Source organism: Gopherus evgoodei, chromosome 8 (assembly GCF_007399415.2).
Source record: "Gopherus evgoodei ecotype Sinaloan lineage chromosome 8, rGopEvg1_v1.p, whole genome shotgun sequence".
NCBI lineage: Eukaryota > Metazoa > Chordata > Testudines > Testudinidae > Gopherus > Gopherus evgoodei.
This window is the reverse complement of record NC_044329.1, coordinates 3479199-3501760: the sequence shown is the minus strand read 5'-3', so window position 1 is coordinate 3501760 and position 22562 is coordinate 3479199. Positions and strand designations below refer to the sequence as shown.

The 22562-nt window shown below is 44.8% G+C and overlaps 1 protein-coding gene across 1 annotated transcript in view; it reads right to left on the bottom strand.

Moving 5' to 3' along the window:
- Positions 1–22562, bottom strand: part of LOC115656119 (T-cell immunoglobulin and mucin domain-containing protein 4-like) — a 39163-nt gene that overhangs the window by 6561 nt on the left and 10040 nt on the right. Inside the window, exons 8-11 of the mRNA XM_030572430.1 lie at positions 13607–13951; positions 9933–10160; positions 8525–8608; positions 3830–3949 (exon numbers count right to left, since the gene is read on the bottom strand). Coding sequence (XP_030428290.1) covers positions 3830–3949; positions 8525–8608; positions 9933–10160; positions 13607–13951 — 777 coding nt within the window. The remainder of the gene's footprint in view (positions 1–3829; positions 3950–8524; positions 8609–9932; positions 10161–13606; positions 13952–22562) is intronic.

Below are 22562 nucleotides of genomic sequence, written 5' to 3'. Positions count from 1 at the left end.
AACAAAAGGAAGTGCTTCTTTATACAACACACAATCAACCTGTGAAACTCATTGCCAGGGGACGTTGCGAAGGCCAAACCTGTAACTGGGTGGAAAAAATTAGATAAGTTCCACCAATGGCTGTTAGCCAACATGGTCAGGGATGCAACCTCATGTTCTGGGTGTCCCTAAACCTCTAACTGCCAGAAGCCGGGGCTGGACAACAGGGGATGGATCACTTGATAATCACCCTGTTCTATTTATTCCCCTGAAGCATCTGGCATGGGCCACTGTCAGAAAATAGGATTCTGGGTTAGATGGACCCTTCATCTGACCCAATGTGGCTGTTCTTATATATGTTCTTTAACTTGTAAAATAAGGAAGCTGTGGTCCCAACACAGTGAATTTCTGATGCATCACAAGGTGCAGTGCTCTGCAAAGCTTGGTTTGCTCATTTCTTATTTAAACCATGTTCACAGTGAACTTTAAATCATGCCCTGGTGATATAGTGCTAGCGATGGACTGGCCTTAGTTTATAATGGACCCCGTTCTGCAAGATGCTAATGTCTTAGAGTTGAGAGCAGTAAGCTCCTCACAGGAGGCACTTACATGCTTCACAGGATTGGGACCCTTGTGATTAAAGAGCAGCCCACTGAACTCGGTGTACTGGGTTGGGCATGTTAATATTCAAACTGACTGCTGCAGTGACATTACAGATCATGCTCGGAAGGCAAATATGTGATATAAAAGTAACCACATAACCTATACTGGCAAAAACATTCTGGTGCCTGACTGAGTCATATGCACATTCACCCATACATAGAAAAAGACTTCCTAAGACCACAGGTGTGATAAGTGGTTTGAGCGTGGGACTTCGCTAAATGGTAAATTAACTGACTACCATTCTAGACTCAGGCCAATCAATGTGGTGAACAAGATACCAGTATTTCGATTTATAATGAAGATTTAGATGGATGTGAGGGAAAGTTTGTTATTTAGAATATCATTACTGTGCTAAATAGAATTAAATTTGTTATATTAAAAAATGAAGCTGTGTTTTTATGTATATTAAATCCCCCATTGTGGACAACAGTTTTCCTTGTACTTCTGATATAATATTCTGTCGTCTTTGCTCCCCCTGGAGCTGTTTCTCTTTTTGTTTATCTTGAATGGCACAAAAATAAAATTTTTAAAAAGATGTGAGTGGAGCAGTGGAAAGGTAGCTAATAAAAGGAGGCCTGAGTCTAACGACTTACAACTCCACTGCTTTATAAATAAAATAAAATAAATAAATAATTGGAGATATACCAATTGCCTAGAACTGGAAGGGACCTTGAAAGGTCATTGAATCCAGCCCCCTGCCTTCACTAAAAGGACCAAGTACTGATTTTGCCCCAGATCCCTAAGTGGCCCCCTCATGGACTGAACTCACAACTGTGGGTTTAGCAGGCCCATACTCAAACCACTGAGCCATCCCTCCCCCTCCAGATTGGGCACCTCCTAATACAGAAGGTTTTATCATTTGGGGCCTGCGTCTGGCATTCTTCCGATCCAGCTTCAGGCTAACGCATTCTACCACCTTAGAGTTCATTAATTCCAGAAGCACATTCCTCCAGGTGCTGCTTTTGCAGGGATATACAACAGTGAATGAAATGATGTGTGATGCTTGTCATTAAAATAGTAGGGAGCAGTTTGCCAAACTGGCCTCCTAAATTACATATGCCAATTTAGCCTGCTTACGTGGGAATTTAGGTGCTCAGTTAGATGGGGATATTGGACTTGTGCATGCAGGTCAACTGGCTAGGTTTGAGCATTTAGCCCACAGAATTTGAAATTTTTGTTTAGACAGAGAGGTCAATTTCAATCCTCGCTTCCACGCCAAGATTTCACTAGCAAAGTACTAGCCTTAACTTATACCATGCTTAAAGGGCAGTTTGCTTTTGATCAATGTACTGCGTTGAACACATTTGTTCACAAAGGACCTGATGCAATGGCCTGAGAAATGGAATTCAAGTCAGCGGCAAAAATTGGCCTCTCTTTTTTTATTTGATATCATTCAGCTGCTCTTCAGTGTTTTGTCACTTACATCTACTTCACTCTGTTCTTGGGAGAGGCAAGTCATAATCCCTTTGAATGGGTGTGTGAGAGTGTGACATTTAAACAGTGGTATGTTGTTTGCTGGTTCAGGCTCTGTGGTTGCTCTTGATACCACACTGTTCCATTTAGAGTTCTAGCTAGACCATCAGCAGGGCAGCCCTTTTGTAAAATGATGTACTCAACATAATAACACATTCACTGCATTTCCTCCTGGGCTGGGTCAGGTCCATCTGTGCTGGATTCTCATCCCTATCAAAAAGCAATAGTCATCTGATTTCTGGCATAAATTCCTCCTTAGCTATACTAAAGAGGCTGCTCTAACAAAACATGTTAGAGTTTTGCCTTCAGCAAAGGACCAATTATCCGAGGACCTGCTAAAGTAAATGAGAACCATCAGGAGACATAGTACCCCAGTAGGCAGAATACTGCAGGTATCAATTCCAGCAGTCCTGCTGCACGATAAACACCAGTAGTAGTCATGAGAATGGCTTGGATCGCTGCATTTAATTTCAGTAATGTTCTCCCTAACCATAGAGCGATCTTTTTTGGGTATATAAGGAATAGATGCACTTTTATTCAATCCTTCTGACTAGCAAGTGGAAAAAATATGGTCACTGAAACAAAACAGAAATTTTAAAAAAATACAAAATGTGCCACCAAAACCTAGAACTAAATTCAAATATTCCATTCTCATAACACCAACAAGACAATTCAAAGAGCAGGCACTATGGGTGTTCACTAAACCAGAGAGATCCAAATTAGCTGTCGGGCTGAGTCTCTAAATTTTGGGCAAGCACTAATTAAGTCTCCATAATTAAGTTAGGAATAGCCTCACGGTATGAAATAAGAGATTACTGTACTGGCCAAGCAAAGAGGGGAGTGGGGGCACACGGAGCCCCTGGCATGGGAGGGAGGATGTAGATTCTGGTATGAAGGGAGGGGGAAATGGAGGGTACATATAGCCCTTGGCATGAGGGGCAGGGGGTGCAGAGAGTCCCTGAAATAGAGAGGGATGGGAGTGTGGCATGCAGGAAACTTGTGGAGGTGGGCATGGGGGGTGGGGTACAAGGGGCCCCTGGCGTGTGGGCAATGCACAGCCTACAGAAGCAACAATCCCACTTCTCCTTTCTACAGGATGTAGCAACACACTCAGGGACAAACGATCCTTCACTGGAGTCGTGGGGGGTGGAGGGAGACTTGCCACCAACTTTAGTGCAATCAGGCCTTTGCCCTAAATGAATGGCTTGTGAATTTAAAACTGCAACAATAACATAGACAGAATAAATGTGCCTCTGAACTGCTCAGCAGCCACCTGCAGAACCGTGCTGTGCTCCACAGATTAGGCTGTGGAGTGCAGAGATGAACTATTTAACCAGCAGATGGTACAGGCCATGCATATATATTGGATTTCCTGCCCCAGCCACAGGCTGCCCTTATGAGGAATAAAGCAATGTGCTTTTCCTAAGGGCAGTAGAAAGATTTGAATTCCCTGGATCATATTCTGCTCACAGTCAGACAGCTTTCAGTGGAGTTACCCTGCATGTACACCTGAGAGCAGGATCCTCTCCTCATGTCCCTATTCTCTATTGTCTGTGCAGGATAATATAAAAAAAATGGAACTTCTCAGCTTTCTTCCTAAACTGCATGTCCATCCCACTTAATTAATCTCCACTGACAACTCCACTGTCCTCCGCAAACCTGTACACACCTACAAGGCTACAGCAAATATAAAAATTAATTATACTCTCCAGACCTTCATCGAGTCCCTCTTTCACCGAGCCTCCTGCAGATGTCAAGGGAAATGTAGCGTCAGAAATAGCATTCACTTCACTCCCCTCAGGGGTTGTCTGGACTGTAACCAGGGGAACTGTCCCTGGAATTAAAACAAACAGAAACTTCTAACAGTCCCAGAACTCCTGGGGTTCACCCCAGATTTCAGAGTTTTCACAAGACAGTAGGCCTGTCCTGTTATTTTGCTGAAATGAGCCATGCTACATTTTATCAATATGCATGTGTAGCATACTGAAGTCAGAGCCACTGTAACGAAGAGGTCCAAATACTGTCAGGTCACATTTCCACAATGTATTATATCCAGCCACTGATTCCCCCTAGAGCAGACCTCACCCAGATCAAATCTAGCCACTTTACAGGATAATTTGGCTCATTCCCTGGAAGGTGGGCACTAACATGTAAACACAGAATATTTGTAAATGGTGACATTCTTTCTCCCTGTATCAAATGGATTGTCTGTGGATGTGTGACCATCATCAGTCCTCACAGTAGATTTTTGGACAGTGGCAACTGCAGTCACTGAAACAAAGCCGAAGAAGACAAGAAGCTAAAATCAGTTCCTCGAGTAAACATTGCTTGGGAATGCAGAAGCTCAGAAGAGGAAGGACAGCAACACGTGATTTCATCAGTCCTGTTGCTGCCTTTCTCAGACATGGAATGCAGAAGGAAACAGACAGAGGGTAGGTCTACACTGCATGAAAAGATCCACAGCATTGAGTCTCAGAGCCGAGGTCAACTGACTTGGGCTCGCAGGACTCAGACTGAGGGGCTAAAATAGCCATGCAGACTGACCTGGGCTCTGGAACTTGGCGCCACCAGTTTTTATTGCAGTGTAGTCATACACGGAGTGATTTGATTATGGAGTTCAAGCTGCAATGTTTTACTATGTTTTTCTACTCCATCAGTGTGCTTTGCTGACCATTTAGAACATGGGTTACCACTTACAGAGTAAGCATTTTCACATGTTCTTTGCACTGGATCAGATAAATCACTTCAGGCTACAGCATGTGAGAAGATATCGTTCAGTGGTTCCTCCATGTACCTAATCAACGTTTCAGCAGTCAGCTTACAAGTGATTTTTTTACTCCAGTAACGTCCCTGCAGAGCAATGCCCAGCTGATGGAGCACAAGGAAGGAGAGTGGAAGGGACGGGATGTAGGCCTGGGCCCAAAGTGCAAAATGTGGAGCTGAATATGGAGCCAGCCCTGGATTTCAATCTAGCCACAAAATTCAGATCAGGGTTAGATTCAAACACCTCATCCCCTCACCTTGCTACCTCTGACCCTTGAGGAGCCTACTACCAAAGGCTGTGCAGAATACACCTATGGTGCTTTGCCTCCACTTCGGACGCTGAAAGAATGAGGGGCTGAAAGCTCAGTGTAATGCAGTGTAATGTGTGGGCTGACTTTGTGGGTAAGCTTCTCCCACACAGCTCTACCCATCGCTACTCAGTCCTGATTGGCAACACCTCCTGTTGCTCAAGTTCTTAGCCTTTCCCGAACAAAGCCTGCCAGTGGGGGCTAATGGGCTTGAAGGAATATCCACAAGGGCCAGCAAACTCCTGTTCACTTATGTCTTAACCAGGGAGGGAGCTACAAGGCCGGAACAAATGTTTCCCTCAAAAAGTGAGACAGCGTTTTTAGAAGGCCCATGTTCTCCTCATGCATCAGCTGTTTCTGAAAAAACAGGAAAGCAAATGTGCCTACAAGAAGTGAATGAACCAAGAGAATTTCTCAGCTTTGTTGTTCTTGGGGCCTTAGGAGACAGTATGGCGCTAGCCAAAGACCACAGCTATGGCTTTCCCAAGGTCAGATTTCCTCTTTTTTAAGGCCTTATTTGCTGACATTTCCACAAGTGGGCTATTGACATTGGGGAAAAAACACAGGGCACTTTTCTAAGTGTCACTCTTCTAATTTGACCTTTTCTGGCAGCTTGTGAATTTTAACTGTTCTGTGAAAAAAAAAATCCAGTGTTTGAATTTCTTTCATCATTTGTTTCAAATCAGTTTAACTGCGAAACTGTGGTGTTGCAGGACTGAAATCGCAGCCTCTATGTTATCATATGCAGTAGAGGAAAGAGTTGATGGTGCCTCATGAGAAAGTAATGAGCTCATATGCAAATAAACGTAGCAGTGAGAGCTCCCATTGAAGCATGATTGGCCAGGGTGAAGGAAGCATCCAGCATGGTCAGACTTAACATGGCCTCGTTTGTTCAGTTATTTTGCATCCCAATTATTTCTACTTTGAAGGAGGACTGGAGGTGACATTATTAGAGGGTTGTTGTAATTCCCTATTGCTTTCCGTAATCATAAGGAGTTAAATAATTTAGATAGGAGGGGACTGGTGTTGCCTACTGCCACTGAATGTTCTGTGCTAGATCCAGTGTCAATGGGTGTTTTTCTTTTGACTTCAGTGGGCTTTGGGTAAGATGCTCCATGAGCCTGCACAACCCACTGGTGAGTGTGTGGTACCCTTTGGGCCGATCCATGCAAGCAGTGGCAGCTCCCACTTACAGAGGCTTGGCTCTTTAACTCAGGCTGTAGCAGCTCATGCCTTTAGTTCTGGAGGTCCCTGATGTGCTGGCCAAGAGGGCGGCTGCCACTTTTGAACTGATGTCAGATCAAATCTCGGAAAGCAGTACCTTGGACCAGGACAAGGGTCAGGAACAAACAAGGCCCGTTCCAGTTAGTGAAGTGGGGAAATGTTACTGCCTGACAGAGATCGACATGCATTAGAGACCCTGTGATAGAGAACTACTGGTCTCCAATTTCCATTGGGATACTAGAAACTATGTGTAATGGTGCGTCATCACTTCAAGAGTGCCCCTTGTGTCAGGGTGCAGTGTTGCAGAAGTTTGCATCTCCAGCACCGCCTGCAGGCCATCTGCCTTTGTGCGTCACTCAGCCCGCTGGCTGAGAAGTGGCTAGTTCAAACCCTTCCAGACTAAGGGCTTGTCTACATCAGAAAGTTGCAGCGCTGGTGAGGGAGTTACAGCGCTGCAACTTTGAAGGTGTACACATCTGCAGGGCATCACCAGCGCTGCAACTCCCTGTTTGCAGCGCTGGCCGTACTCCCGTTTTGTCTCGGGTGTAGAGGATCCAGCGCTGGTGATCCAGCGCTGGTAATCCAATGTAGACACTTACCAGCGCTTTTCTTGACCTCCGTGGAAGGAGGAAGCCTCTGGTAATCAAGCTGGTCTCCTTTCCCGGTTTGCTCTCTCGTTCCCGGAACCCTGAGCAAGCAGGTCTCCTTCCCTGCGGTTTGCAGGGTGGTTCGGGGAACGCGAGAGCAAACCGCGGCGAAGCTGGTCTCATTTCCCGGTTTGCTCTCTTGTTCCCGGAACCCCGAGCAAGCAGGTCTCCTTCCCTGCGGTTTGCTGGGTGGCTCCGGGAACGCGAGAGCAAACCGCGGCGAAGCTGGTCTCCTTTCCCGGTTTGCTCTCTCGTTCCCGGAACCCCGAGCAAGCAGGTCTCCTTCCCTGCGGTTTGCTGGGTGGCTCCGGGAACGCGAGAGCAAACCGCGGCGAAGCTGGTCTCCTTTCCCGGTTTGCTCTCTCGTTCCTGAAACCCCGAGCAAGCAGGTCTCCTTCCCTGCGGTTTGCTGGGTGGCTCCGGGAACGCGAGAGCAAACCGCGGCGAAGCTGATCTCCTTTCCCGGTTTGCTCTCTCGTTCCCGGAACCCCGAGCAAGCAGGTCTCCTTCCCTGCGGTTTGCTGGGTGGCTCCGGGAACGCGAGAGCAAACCGCGGCGAAGCTGGTCTCCTTCCCCGGTTTGCTCTCTCGTTCCCGGAACCCCGAGCAAGCAGGTCTCCTTCCCTGCGGTTTGCTGGGTGGCTCCGGGAACGCGAGAGCAAACCGCGGCGAAGCTGGTCTCCTTTCCCGGTTTGCTTTCGCGTTCCCGGAACCCCCCTTGAAGCCGCCCAACAGCGCTGCAGTGTGGCCACATCTAACACCACTTGCAGCGCTGGTTGCTGTAAGTGTGGCCACTCTGCAGCGCTGGCCCTATACAGCTGTACTAATACAGCTGTAACAACCAGCGCTGCAAAATTTTAGATGTAGACATGGCCTAACAAAATGTGCAAGTGTAGTCCAAAGTCCCAGAGAATCAACCTATCCTCTGAGCCCCCTGTTCAACCCCTCCCAGGGGTTTCCCCACCTCTCCTGGCCCAGGTATCAAGCACTGCCGCACCCAGCCCAAGTTTTCCTGAGGCCTCTAGTCTCTGGCACTTTTCCCCTTCACAGAAACCAGCCATCCTTCAGGTTCTCCCTCCATACTGAACTCCCTCAGCCTATCTATAAGGCCCAGGTGTCTGTTGAGTTCATCAGCTGATCGTCCTTTAGTCCCACCCTCTCTGGCTGACAAGTAACAATCTAATTACTGCGCCGGTGGGGTGAATGTGCCTAACTGTCCTTTACCCCTTTCTCGTCCCTGATGTGGATTCACCCATCACACTGTGATTTCCTTATCAGCTGTAGCATTTTTATCTGAGTCAGCATCCACAGGGACATGTGATACAAATTGTTTCCAGATGATTAAATAACTATAAATGAATCTTTGATACACATTCAAGAACAGCCAGCACTTCTGGTTATGATGACTTGTCAGAGCTCTGAGCCCAGTGATCAAATATCTTCTGCACCTGTATCTTATCACACATACCTGTACTGAGAACAACACCTTCTGTAATGAAAGCAGAATCGACATTTTCAGTCCTCTCGGAGATCAGAACTGTAGTTGGTGATTCTGTAGTCATGGAGACAAAATCAGATGCTTAAAAAGACCATTTTTTAAAAACATAGTCTTCCAAATTTCTAGTGCAATTTTGAGTTGCTAGCTAAATGTGGGTGAAAATTTGTAGACATTTATATCTGCAGTTCAGGTGCCTAACTATGATAAAGCAGCAAAGAATCCTGTGGCACCTTATAGACTAACAGACGTTTTGGAGCATGAGCTTTCGTGGGTGAATACCCACTTCGTCAGTTGCATGACTATGATAACTACCTTCACTGGCAATTCTGCTGCATAGCCATCAAAATGCATTCAGTTGTGGGCATAATGAATTGTGCCTGTCTTTAACTGTGGACACAAAGGTATGGGTGCAGTACTAGAGGCCATTTGTGAAAATCTGTCCCAAAATGTTCATGTCACAATGAGTATCAAACAAGATAAAAACTGGAAAGAGTTGCAAGCAGCACTGCGTGCAAACATCAGTCTGAGGAAATTAAGTCATTGAGACAGATAAAATTGAAGATAAACAAGACCAACCTCAGCATTAAGAAAATGAATGAAAGGGCAAGTAGTTTATCAGTGCTGCCTACTAATTAATAATAAAGTCCTGACGCAGGAAAGCCCTGAAGAATGTGCTTCTTTTTAAGTATGTTCGTGAGTCCCATTGACTTCATCAAGCACAGCAGGTGCTTAAGCAACCTTCTTCAACAGGGGTGTTTTCCTGAACTGGGGCCCAAATGGATCTTTGATTCTTCACCCTGTTGTCCCACCATCACTCACTACCAGCCTCAGAGGCCCTCTAAACAAGAGGCTCTAGTCTCTGGAGAGTCTCTAAGTGGCATGGATGTTCACATTGCAAAGGTGCTTGAGGAAAACAAGAAAGAGCAGAAGGGAAGTGGAACTGGACTTTGTCTTGTGGAGCAGGGAAGTGGAGATAGCACAGAGAGAGATGTATGAATGCAACAGGAGTAAGCGTATATGACACAGAAGAGTCAGCACTACCTCTGGGCACAGTGAAACCTACAACATTAATTCTTGAAGTGCCTTCCAGGAGAGGATTGAAGCTGATGGAGTTACTGTAAATTTGTACCAGTATTAGTGAAAGGACATGACTCAATAGCATAAAACGAAACAAAGTTACATGAAAGCATTCAGTCTAAAATAGGTGGCAAAGTAGACTGAAAGCATCCCTCACTTAATAGATAAAAGAATGGATAATTCATCAGCTTGTGCTGGGGGAACAGGAATGCTCATATTAAGGTATGTTTTTCTGCCATTTTTGTGCCAACCTCGCCATGGCACAGTGAGAGAGATGCTCAGAGCTGTCTGTTTTTCATACCTGCAGTAGGGAGACCATGTTCTGTTGTGAAAAAATTGGAATCGTCATCTTCAATGCACACAGAAGCTGTCTGGAAAATGGTTGTCAGGGAAGGAAAGGTTGTTGGGAGTGCAGTTGTGGTTGTTGTTGCGGGAGTAGTGGGTGTTGGGAGTGCAACAGTGGTTATCAGGGGCGGAGTAGTGGGTGTTGGGAGGGCAGTTGTGGTTGTCTTTGCGGGAGTAGTGGGTGCTGAAATGAAATAAAGAGAAGCCAGATCAGAACATCTTCAATAGAACTTAAGTAAAACAAAGCCAAACCATAACTGAATTTAAACAATGTATTTGCCAAAACTCTGAGGAGAGGCTGATGAACAGGTACTTTAAAAGACCAGTTAACTAGGTAAGAAATGAGTCCCAAATAGAGCTGGTTGGAAAACTTTTTTTTTGCATAGCCAATGTTGATTTTTTTTGGTCCAAAAATGGACAATCCAAAACCTGAAAATGTACAGCCAAAATCCCTAAAGCCGAACATTTCTGGGTTTGGAATTTTTGGTTTTTTGATGAAAAATCAATTTTTTTCAAGGAAAGCAGATACTTTCTGTGCATATTTTTGTTAAGGTTAAAAAGAATTGTCAAAAAAAATGTTGAGAAATAATATTTGACCAGCCATCATCCCGAATTGAGCTGTGACTTCACTAGTTCCTCCCCATGATTAGAGGCAGCTGTGAATTTTTTAATAATTTTTTTGTTGAAAAATGCTGATTCAGGAACATCAAGACTGTTCACGAAATAGGATTGGGTTTGATGAATTTCCTGACTCAAAAAAAAAAGGGGGGTTGAGAAAAGAACATTTCAAAAGAGTAAAAAGGAAACATTTTGATTTTTTTTTCCAAAATGAAAAATTTCAATCTTCCAGTTCAGAATGACTCTTCATTTTGAAATTTAGACTAAATAGACTGAAAAAGGTTTTAAAAGGTCAAAACCAAAAAGAAACATTTCAAAATTTGCATAGCAAAATGTTTTGATTGACCTGAAATGAAAAAAAAAGAACAGTTCTTTGGTTTGTGAATTTTTCGGTTTGTGACTATTTTCAAGATTTTGACTTTTTGTCCTGATTCAAGACAAGAAAAAAATTCATTCTTGAAAATATTCATGGGATGAGAATCCATTTCCCACCGAACTCTTGCATGATATGGTAGGATTGTTCACTCCTGTATGCCTACATGTGTCAGGTCATAGTTTAGAGCACTGCGGAGATCACTGGCCTTGAATGTTCAGTAGTAGTCACCAAGCACACCTCTGTTTCTCTATAAAGAGAGACAAGGAGGGTGAAGTAATATATTTTATTGGACCATGAGAGAGACATGCTTCTGAGCTACACGGAGCTCTTTGTCAGGTCTGGGAAAGGCACTCAGAGTGTCACAGCTAGATACAAGGTGGAGCAAAAACAGGAGTACTTGTGGCACCTTAGCCCACGTTCAGACTAACCCGCAGCATCGGCAGGTTAAAATCTATTGCTCGGGGATCGCTATATCTTGTCTAGTCTGGACGCGGTGTATCGATCCCCGAGCGCGCTTACATCGATTCCGGAACTCCATCAACCCGAACGGAGTTCCGGAATCGACACGGAGAGCCGCGGACATCGATGCCGCGCCATCCAGACTGGTGAGTACCTCGATTTTAGAAATTCGACTTCAGCTACGTTATTCCCGTAGCTGAAGTTGCGTATCTAAAATCGATTTAAATACCTAGTCTGGACGTGGCCTTAGAGACTAACAAATTTATTTGATGCTTCCGATGAAGTGGGCTGTAGCCCAGGAAAGCTTATGCTCAAATACATTTGTTAGTCTCTAAGGTGCCACAAGTACTCCTGTTCTTTTTGCAGATACAGACTGACATGGCTGCTACTCTGAAACCTGTCAAGGTGGAACAGATTATTTAACATAAGTAGTTAGCACATACTCTAAGGGACTATTCAAGATGAAATGCCCCATTAACAGTTCTGAAGTCACGGGACAAAAACGGGGGTGAGTGGGTTACAGATTGTTGTAATAAGCCATAAATCCAGTGTCTTTATGAAGACCATGATTTTTAGTGTCTAGCAAAGTTATGAATTTATTCTCCCAGACTTGTCTTTTGAAAGTGCTGTGCAGGTTCCTTTGAGGGTGAAGACTGAGAGGTCAGATATGGAGTGATCTCTTTGTGAAAAGTTTCAGAGTAGCAGCCGTGTTAGTCTGTATCAGCAAAAACAACAAGGAGTCCTTGTGGCACCTTAGAGACTAACAAATCTATCTGGGCATAAGCTAGAACAATGGTCTCCAAACTTTTTTGATCGCGCACCCCATCAGTAAAAAATTTTTGAGCACGTACCCCCTGCCACGCCGAAGCAAAAAAAAAAATCAGACTCCTGCCTGAACTGTCGAAGCAAAAAAAAAAGAAGCTCCTCCTCCCGTGCACCCCCACGGATTCCTCTTGTGTACCCCCTCAGGTGCGCGCACCCCACTTTGGAGACCACTGGGCGAGAACTTACTCATCAGATGTGGAAATACAGGAGCAGGTATAAATACTTGAAAAGATGGGAGTTGCCTTACCAAGTGTGAGGTCAGTTTAATGAGACAATTCAACTGACAGCTGGATACCAAGGGAGGAAAAATAACTTTTGAAGTGGTAATGAAAGTGGCCCATTTCAGAGGGTTGACAAGAAGATGTCACCTACAGCCCCCAACTAAAACCTCTTCAGCGCATCATCAGGGATCTACAACCTATCCCTCATTCTCACAGACCTTGGGGGACAGGCCAGTCCTTGCTTACAGACAGCCACCCAACCTGAAGCTAATATTCACCACCAACTACACACCACACACCAAAAACACCAACCCAGGAACCAAACCCTGCAACAAACCCCAGCGCCAACTCTGTCCACATATCTATTCAAGGGACACCTGATAGCACCTAACCACATCAACCACATCTTCAGGAGCTCATTCACCTGCACATCTGTCAATATGATATATGCCATCATGTGCCAGCAATGCCCCTCTGCCATGTACATTGGCCAAACTGGACAGTCTCTATGTGAAAGAATAAATGGACACAAATCTGACATCAGGAATTATAACATTCAAAAACCAGCAGGAGAACACTTCAACCTCCCTGGTCACTCAATAACAGACCTAAAAGTGGCAATTCTTCAACAAAAAAACTTCAAAAACAGACTCCAGTGTGAAACTGCAGAACTGGAATTAATTTGCAAACTGGACACCATCACATTAGGCCTCAATAAAGACTGGGAGTGGAACTTTTCCTTGTCCACTTTCTCCACATCACTCATGATTTTATATACCTCTATCATATCCCCCTTTAGTCTCCTCTTTTCCAAGCTGAAGAGGCCTAGCCTCTTTAATCTTTCCTCATATGGGACCCTTTCCAAACACCTAATCATTTTAGTTGCCCTTTTCTGAACTTTTTCTAGTGCTTTTCTGTGTGAGTTCCTTCAAGAGCACAGTGATCGGCTGGTGTCACCCACATAGTTGTTATTGGGGCATGTCTCTATAAAGCGACAGGTGGGTCCATATGTTTTTTTCTAGGCTTTGGAAGTCTTTTCACCTTCCTACCATTCTCTAAGGTACATAGTCAAAGCCTAAATGGCAGAAGAATGGATTTCTCTCTACAGACAGAGAAGAGAGTTTTGCTCACCTCTGTAAATATGCAAATGCAGGTTTCGTTTTATATCGTTGAACCATCCAGGGATCTCTATGCGGCAGCAGTAATCCCCTCTGTCTTTGTGGTCCACATTGCTTATAGTCAGAGACACATCCCCTCTGGTGATAGGACCCTTTAGTTGGTATCTGCCAGACTGTTTAGATATCACCTTCTGCCCATCAGTGCGAACAATTTCACTGCTGCATTTAGATGACGGACAGATCCCCCGGCCCCAGCACATGACATTGAGGTCACGCTCTTGACTAACGCTGTAGGTGCAGGGTAGCTTGATGGACTGCCCCACCTTCGCTCTCACTATCATGTCAGACACACCCTGTGCTGGGGAGGAAGAGCAGGGAAAGCAATGTCAAGACCTTTTACTTCATGGATACACAGCCCTACTCCTCAATCTCATGCAGTACCATATCCCGAGAACAGGACAGTCAGCGAAATATTTAAGTAAGAAGGGAGAACACTCCTTTTGCCTTTCTGCCGCTCACTTTGCATTAGTTACTTTGTTTTAATAGTGGAATAGTGACCCCTCTGGGTCATCCCCGTCTGAGCCCTGCCTGAGAGACCTTCTAAGATACCCTGAGAAAGGACATTTAAGTGCTATTAGCAAAGAAGATGGCAGCCTTCCCAGTATTGACCAGAGGCCTGCATCTTGTAGTATATTAGTCTTTGCTCTCATTGTCCTGCAGCCGTGCAGTGCAGTGGAACGAGCAGACTTGCTCCCTACTCAACCAACAAGGTGAGGAACACTGAGCCATGGCACCAATGTGGGAGGAGAAGGAATTACAAGGTGATGAGAGGTCAATACTCACCTACCCTGAGGGAAGGGAGGGAGATAAAGATAGGGAATGCTCCCATCTTTCCTGAGCTCTGGAGAGTACTATTATCAATTATTATTATTTATTTTTTTCCAGCTATCCTGTCAAAGGAGATGCCTGAGGAGGGAGTACACAGCAACCATCTTTTAGAACCCGTGGGTTGACCAACTGGCATGTCTATTGAAATGGAGACGATTTTACTTGTACTTGGGCACCGCAGATTCCACAGAGAAGCTGAGAAAATGGGACCCAGGTTACTCAGGAAAAAGTCTTTCATCTTGTGGTCACCATTTCAATCCCAGCCCAAATTGGTCTGAAACTGGTTGCCATCTATTTGGTGAGCTGATGTGAAATGAATTTGGCAGTCTCACTCCATCTCAATCCTGCCCCACAAAATAACTAACGAACTAACTAAATAACGTTACAATTGGATCTAAATGCCTGTCTCAGCAGTAAGGCCAAAAATCACCCACGTGTGTCTAGAGGTGGTCTCTTCACTCAGGGTTGAGGTACATTGGCAGGCCAGTGCTGGAGGCTTGCCCTGCCATTGCTTATGCTGTGCCTGTTCTGAGAATAAATAAAGGTAGGTCTTCATTTTGCAGAGCTGGCTCCACCCCCCAGTTATCAAATGGGCCAGCACCTTTCCCGGGCACTGCATTCCCCTGAATACCAAGCATACTGAACCTGATGCTCTTCATGGAGTCCACTGTAAACCTGGAGTAACTCCACTGGAGCTACACTGCAAGAGCAGGCTCAGGCTATCAGTGTGTTCAGCTTTACTTTGCATTTATAGACAAACCCGTCTCATTTAGCCCCGGGTTTGTCTCCCTGCCACACAGCACCCCTGGCTGGAGAGCTGTGGGTGTGATTCTGAAATCAGAGCTAACAGGGATGGTTCTGCCAGGGATGGTACTTTTAGCTAAGGGCACTATAATAAAAAAGAAGAGTTCACATATTGGGGCAAATTCTCTGCTGGCCTAAGTCCATTGATTTGAAGGGACATTAGCCAGCGGAGGATTTACCCCCTCTTGTCTACTCCAGGCTGTATGATCTGCCCCATGTCCCCTGAAGTTTTAATTGTTATTTCTACCTTCTTTGTATTCTGTCCCTGGTCATTTCTAGCATCGTGCTGAACAAGGGCCATGAGGAGGAGCATGTCTCCCTGTGCTTGCCTTGCTCCAGCCCAGACCCTGCCCTGCACCTGGCCTTGTTCCTAGCCTGAGTACTAACCCGCCTGAACCCCGAGTATGCATTCGGGAGGGTAGCCTGAGCAACCGCCCATGCTATCCCCAGCTTCATGGGGGCCTCTTAGTCAGGTCAATAATGGACATGGTAATGGGTTAGAAATATTTTGTGGCTGTGTCAAATTCCAGTGTGATTCTGGCTCCACTGAAAGCATCAGACACCCTGTGCTATGTTATTTTGCCTGATGAATCTCAATGGGATTGGTGAAGGGGCAGAATCAATTCTGGTCTCTCACTGTTTTCTGCCAATATCCGAATCTTTCCCTGGTTGTCAGATAGTGGTTTAAGAATACTGCAGTTACTGTAAGTGCTAGAATGGCTACTTCATCCTATTTGGCATTTTAACACCTCTATACACCATGGACAAAATTTCCAAACCTGGGTGACTAAGGTTAGGTTACTTGGTCCATATTTAGGCACCTAGGACAGAATTTTCAGAAGTGCCTAAGTGATTTAGGAGCACAAAGCCCACTGAAAGTTAGACTTGTGCTCCTAAGGCACATAGGCTCTTCTGAAAATTCCCCCTAGATGCCCAAATATGGATTTAGGAGCCTAACTCTAGGCACCCAGGTTTGGAAATTGTGGCCAGTATTCCACCCAGTCTCTTGAGTTCTTCTAATTCTCCTTGTAACATGCATCTCTTGTAGTACTTCTGCACCAGATTTTACATGGAAGATAATTAAACATTTTGGGTGGGATTTCTGAACATGCTCCTTGTTGCTATAACTCTGCTCCCACTTTACTTCCACCGGGAGTTTTACTGTTGACATTCATCTGAACAGAGTGCAGCCAAGGCAGAGAGCTTTACCAAATCCCATGCTTTGTCTCATTTTATAAAAGCATTACTCCATTAATATTTAAACCTGGGGCTGGCAGCTCAGCTCAGGGCAAGCAGGAAAAGTTAGATTTACAAAAAAAAAAAAAATTACTTCTGTGTTGTTGTTATAGTTATACAAAGCTATCTTATTAACCAACAGAACCTACACACAACTTTTGCGTATAAAGGGGAACCAAATAGTACATCTGAATAATTAATAAACTAATTAACTAATACATTCTTCTGCATTGGCACTAATTCAAATAATTTGTACAGTCTTCTAAGAGGTCACATATATATTTACAATCTTATATGCGTATAGGGATATATTGTATATACACATACAGAAACAATGAATGCAAGTCACGTACATGTTTACAACCTTATACGTGGCTAGAGGTGTATATACAAATAGAAACAATGAATATCATTTGCTCTGTAATATTCCAAAAAGAAAATGAATCTCACTTTGTCTTCTGAAGACATACACTGGTAAAGCAAGCAAACACTCACCTATATACAGCTGTAGCACGATCCAGCGAAGCAACAGGGAATGGGTCATTTAGGCTGATTAGAAACTCCAGGAATGTACCAGAACTGACAGACGACCAGCCTGTATACTTTTCAGAAATGCTGAGTGAGCCTGGCTGTAGTGTAATTTCTCTTTTTTTAGGCTTTACATACTGCAACCTCCTCTCCTCCAGTAGGAAGTAACCCTCCTTTTCAAGTCCTTCCACTAGCTCCCCTTTGCACAGGGTATGAAGAACGGAGCTCCCTGTCCTTGCATTCACGACTCCTCAACCGCCTCTGACCTTGTCTCTTTTTGAGTTTCCCAGTCCCCTACATTGTGCCAATGCTGCCTTCTGCTTGATGACCCTCTCATTTCCTCCTTCTGTCCCCATGCTTCTTCCATGGCATTCTCAATGCCTGGAGGGCCTCTCAAAACCTGTTCAGCAAGACACTTCCTCACCTGATTCAAATCCCTCCTCAAAACTCTTGCCAGGTTGTATATGAAAAGAAACATTTTTGCTCTTTTTTTTTGACCAGGTGACAGAGCTCTGGTTTTTGGGCCTTATTCTCAGAGATTCACTTACCTCAGAACTTGTCTCACAAGAGGGAGTATAGTGTGGCCTTCCTGTTTAATACTACAGGCTAGGATTTTCAAAGCCTCCAAAGTTTCATAGCCCCCCAACTCCCATTAACTTTCAATGGGATATGGGTGCCTAAATCCCTTAAGCTATTTTGCAAATCTCAACCACAGACTGTTAAAAGCACAGCAGGCATATTTCTGTCAACCCTGGTGTGCCGGAAATTATTGCTCTGCCACGGCTTGGGTGAAACCTCATTGTGTCTAGTGGGCAGAGCAGCTGCTCTTCATTCAGGATAAATGTAAAAAAGGCAATTAAGCTCCTTTCTGGAATACAGAGCTGTCACAGTAGGACCCACCACCCAAAATACTGGCTACAGGAAAGACCTGTCAGGAATCTTAGCTATGTGGGTGGAGGGCTGAATGCAAATGCAGGGGACTGGCTGTTGTTAGAGGGAGTTGTGTGAGATAGAGCAGCAGATAGATGATAGATGCAGACAGAGAAGGCAGCAAGGAAGACCAAGACACAGCCAGAGAAGCACTTGTAGGATGACCCTGAGAAAGCAGCTAAGGCCATGTTTACACTAGGAGGGAGGCATGTGCTGTCTTGCTTGGGGACATGCAGTCATGCTAGCCCTCACCGACAGTGTCGCTACGGTAGCACATATAGCAGCCACAAGTACAAACCTGTCTCAAACAAGTGGGTCTGTATTCAGCATAGCCCCGCCATGCCTCTGCTGACAGAACCCATTCTATCGTGGCTACCCAATGTGAATCAGCCTGTGTACGCAACCAGGGGAATCACACACCTAGCTCGTAATGTAGATGTAGCCAAAGAGAGAGCTTCTGGGTAGAGGGCTGGCTGAAGAGAGACTTGGAACTGTAAGCAAACTGCCTCCTGCTGTTTGATTCATGCTGGAGTGGAAAGAGAGAGCATGAGAAATCAGGCCTTGTATAAGATGCCTGGTATGAGGCCTAAGGTAGTGGTCAAGCCCTGCTAATATAAAGCAAAGTTAGCAAAAGTCAGGCTGTAGGCACAGCACAAGCTCACAGAAACTGGCAAGAACAGGGCTGATATTGCAAAATAAGACACATTCCTGAGAAGCGCAGGACACTCACGCAAGCACATTCCAGAAGGGTGGTACCAGCACACCCTGCTACTAAGTATGATAGAAACACACTCTCCAAAGGTGATACAAGGGCACACTCTTACAGATAAGGTCGGATGACAGCGTGATGGATAGAGATGTTTTGATTAGGGTGACCAGATAGCAAATGTGAAAAATTTGGGACAGGGGGTAGGGGGGTAATAGAGCCTGTATAAGAAAAAGACCCCAAAATCAGGACTGTCCCTATAAAATTGGGACATCTGGTCACCCTAGTTTTGATAAAATCAATATGTACAAAGTAAAGGGTGGTAACTAACCATGTCAGAGAGGCAACATGTAACTTGTTTGTATTGGTGTATAAAATCGAGCCTCAGGGGGAGGTCTTTGGTCAGCCGAGTTGGGAATGAAAAGTCCTGCCATTCACGGAGCTCGGTCCATTGCAATGGACATGCATGTGCTAGCATAACTGTAGACATTGATCCGGAGAACTAGGACTGTGTTCGTCAACAATAAACCTGGCCAGGTGGCTTTGCTACTAAACCACGTCTTGTGGTCTTGTTGGGCAATTCGATCAAGCCTGCTGTACGGGCTACCTGGCCAGAACCAATGCAGCTCCTAGAGAGGACACCCCCGGAACCAATGACTAACTGAACATGCTGTGTTCAGGGAAACAGAACCTTTATGTACATTCTTTGCAAACAAATCAGATCGCATCAAAGAATACCTGACTCCATCATCAATTTCTCCCCCTAAGAGAAAGAAGCCACAAGACCCTGAATACTGGTTAACTGCTTGGGTCAAAGGGGGTAACATTATCTTACTAATTTGTAGTCAAATCCCTAGGGAAATAACTGGCTTCGCCATTCTTTCATCTAGCTTTCTTTGGACAGTGGGATGCTTTGTAAATTATTCTCTTTTGGTCCTAAGGTAAGAGCTTTTTTGTCCAGCTGAAATGAGAATTGTGTCTAGCAAAGTATGTGGTTTGAGATCTAAAAAGACCTCTGAAAAAAAAGCATTTAATCAGTCTGTCAAATCCTGACCTGCTCATTCACATTTCATTTCAAGTGAGTTGCTTTGTAGTTGGTAATTACAGACAGACCCAAGGTGGGAAGGGGGAAGACACTGAAGCAGAGCGAACAATATGAACACAGCATACGTCAGGTTAGTCCCAGGGTTGTTCTGGCGGGTGGTTTGAGTTGGGGCAGGTGGGGGAGGCCGGTTAAATGGAAAGAAAAGGGGGATGAAAGGGACAGGGCAGGGGAGAAAAGGAAAAGAAGGGCAGGTGTGTAGTGAAACACAGGTGACGGGACTGTGAAGGAGGAGAGGAGGGTTGGAGCAAACAGCCAGTCAGCGCAGGGCAGAGAAAGCCCAGTCAAAACCATTGGATCCTTCTCCAAGTATTCAAAGGGTCCTGCTTTGGCCACCAGCTGGAGTCTCAGATTTTTAATGCACTGCAGTACAGAGTAAATGGGGATTTGCAGGGCTGGGCAGACTGCATTCTGTTCCTGTCTGCCTTATAGCAAACAGCCAACAGTTACTCATCAGTAACTGTATACGGTGGGATCGGGCAAAACAAATACAGGATGTAGTTCAACACAGTGTTTTGTACCAGCCCTGAGAAACTGTCGGAATGAGGGAGAGCTGCTGTGCAGACTGGAAACTGACAATCTGGTAGGAGCTCTGGGAAGAGCTGACCCTACACTGCTGCATTGTGTTCTGCCTCCACACTGCTGCCTAGTGGGGGCTTCTCACAGATGGACAAGGAAATGCCAGCTTCCCCGAGGATCAGTTCCCAATGCTTCTTGCTCACTGCCACCGTGTCTGTTTTTTAGAGCTTCCTACGGAGATTTGGACATCTCTGTTCTTGATCACTAAGGGTACGTCTACACCACAAAACACCAGCCTCGGAGCTTACGCTCGGAGACCCAGCCCCCTCACCCAAACATAGACTGCTATTTTTAGTCCTGCAGTTTGAGCCCCGCAATCCTGAGTCAGTTGACTGGGGCTCTGAGACTCAGCGCTGTAGGGTTTGGGGTGTTTTTGCTGTGGAGACATGCCCTAAGGGGCTGATCCAGAGTCCACTGAAATCAGTTGAAAGATTTGCAATGACTACAAGGGGGGGTTGGAATCAGGGCCTTCTTTTCTGTATATTTATAATGTTTTATTACTCCAAATACAAATATATCCAAATACCAGATTCATCGTAATACACAGGGTAAGCAAAGAGGGGTAGGATAAAAGAAGAGGAGGGGAAGTGATATCTCTATATTCAGTGTCTACATTAATAATAGACCTCTAAAAAGCCAGCCCATATTGCTTTAAATTTTCCAGGCATTCCTCTTCAGTGGAATGCCAGTCGTTCGTTAGCTGTGAATTGCAGCTGTATCATGGAGCCGAGCATCTATGTTTGATGGGGCATGATTTAAGTTTTTGCAGCATTAATAGTTTACTGACCAATGTTGGATCCACCCTGTCTTGTTATCAGGTAACTTCCAGGTATTGGGGGGTTCAGAGACTTCCTGCAGTTGGCATGCAAAGGCAGAAGGAACCATGAACTCCGTGCACATTTTTATAAGCGTACTATACAATCTCAAACATTAACAGAGATCCATTTTAGAGATACAGGTGTGGAGTAAACAAACAGGAAGGATGCTGTAACCATAACTTTTATCATCATATAACCTATATATAATTTTGTACAAAGATCCTCGAAGGCGCTTCTCAAAGAAAATTTGGTAATTTTGATTTAAAACAATTAAACACAAAGATTTCAGGTAGTCAGGGTGATTTCTGGTAAGCGATGAGCAGACTCTATTGTTAAACTATTGGAAGAGTGACTGGTTAGGACGTGGTCTGGTACAACACACAGCTGATCCGAAGGGCTACTGTAAGACCTGCTGTCAGACTACGGATGGGATCTCACTTTTTGACTTTCAGAGACAGATTCTGACCTCACTTGCATCAGTGTAATGCAGGAGCAATGCAGGCGTGAGACCAGAAGCTCATTCTAATGTCTCAGTAAAATACATACTGGTTTTCTGACAATCCCAGTGACATAGCAAAATAATTAGGCTATTACAATAATAATCACTAGGAAGGTGAAGTTTCTCTAAATCTCAGTCTCGTGCTGTGTTTTGTTTCTCATTGACAGATAATGCTTCTCTCTTAACCCAGAGTTTAGGGAGCCAGACTCCAGACCCAATTTCCTTTTTATTCTAAACACTTTCTCTGAGCCAGCGAATCTCACATACAAGATGTGATTAAAATCAACACTGTCACCATAATATTTATTGCTCAGCATTATTGTCTCCCTATGGCTTGGTGGACAATAAGAGTGAATGAAGGTCATGCCTAGTGTAACTCCACTGAAAGCAAGGACTGAGGATGGAAAGTTTGCTTACTTCAATTTTCTTAATCATTCCTTTAAAAGTACGCCCCACATTGGCTTTTCTGCATCAACAGCTCATCTAACTCTAAGAAGTTTATCTTGACTGATATGAATGGGCTTAAACTGCAGGAAGGGAGGTTTAGGTTGGACATTAGGGAAAAGTTCCTAACTGTCAGGGTGGTTAAACGCTGGAATAAATTGCCTAGGGAGGCGTGGCATCTCCATCTCTGGAGATATTTAAGAGTAGGTTAGATAAATGTCTATCAGGGATGGTCTAGACAGTATTTGGTCGTACCACAATGGCAGGGGACTGGATTTGAGGACCTCTCGAGGTCCCTTCCAGCCCTAGAATCTATGAATCTATATCAGGGGATATTTGTCTCTCTCTTGCACATACTAGGTCTTTGCAGTCACACAAAATCTGTTCTAGTTTTCTAGAGATAGCTGGTGAAAAAGTGAGTTTTAAAAAACAGCT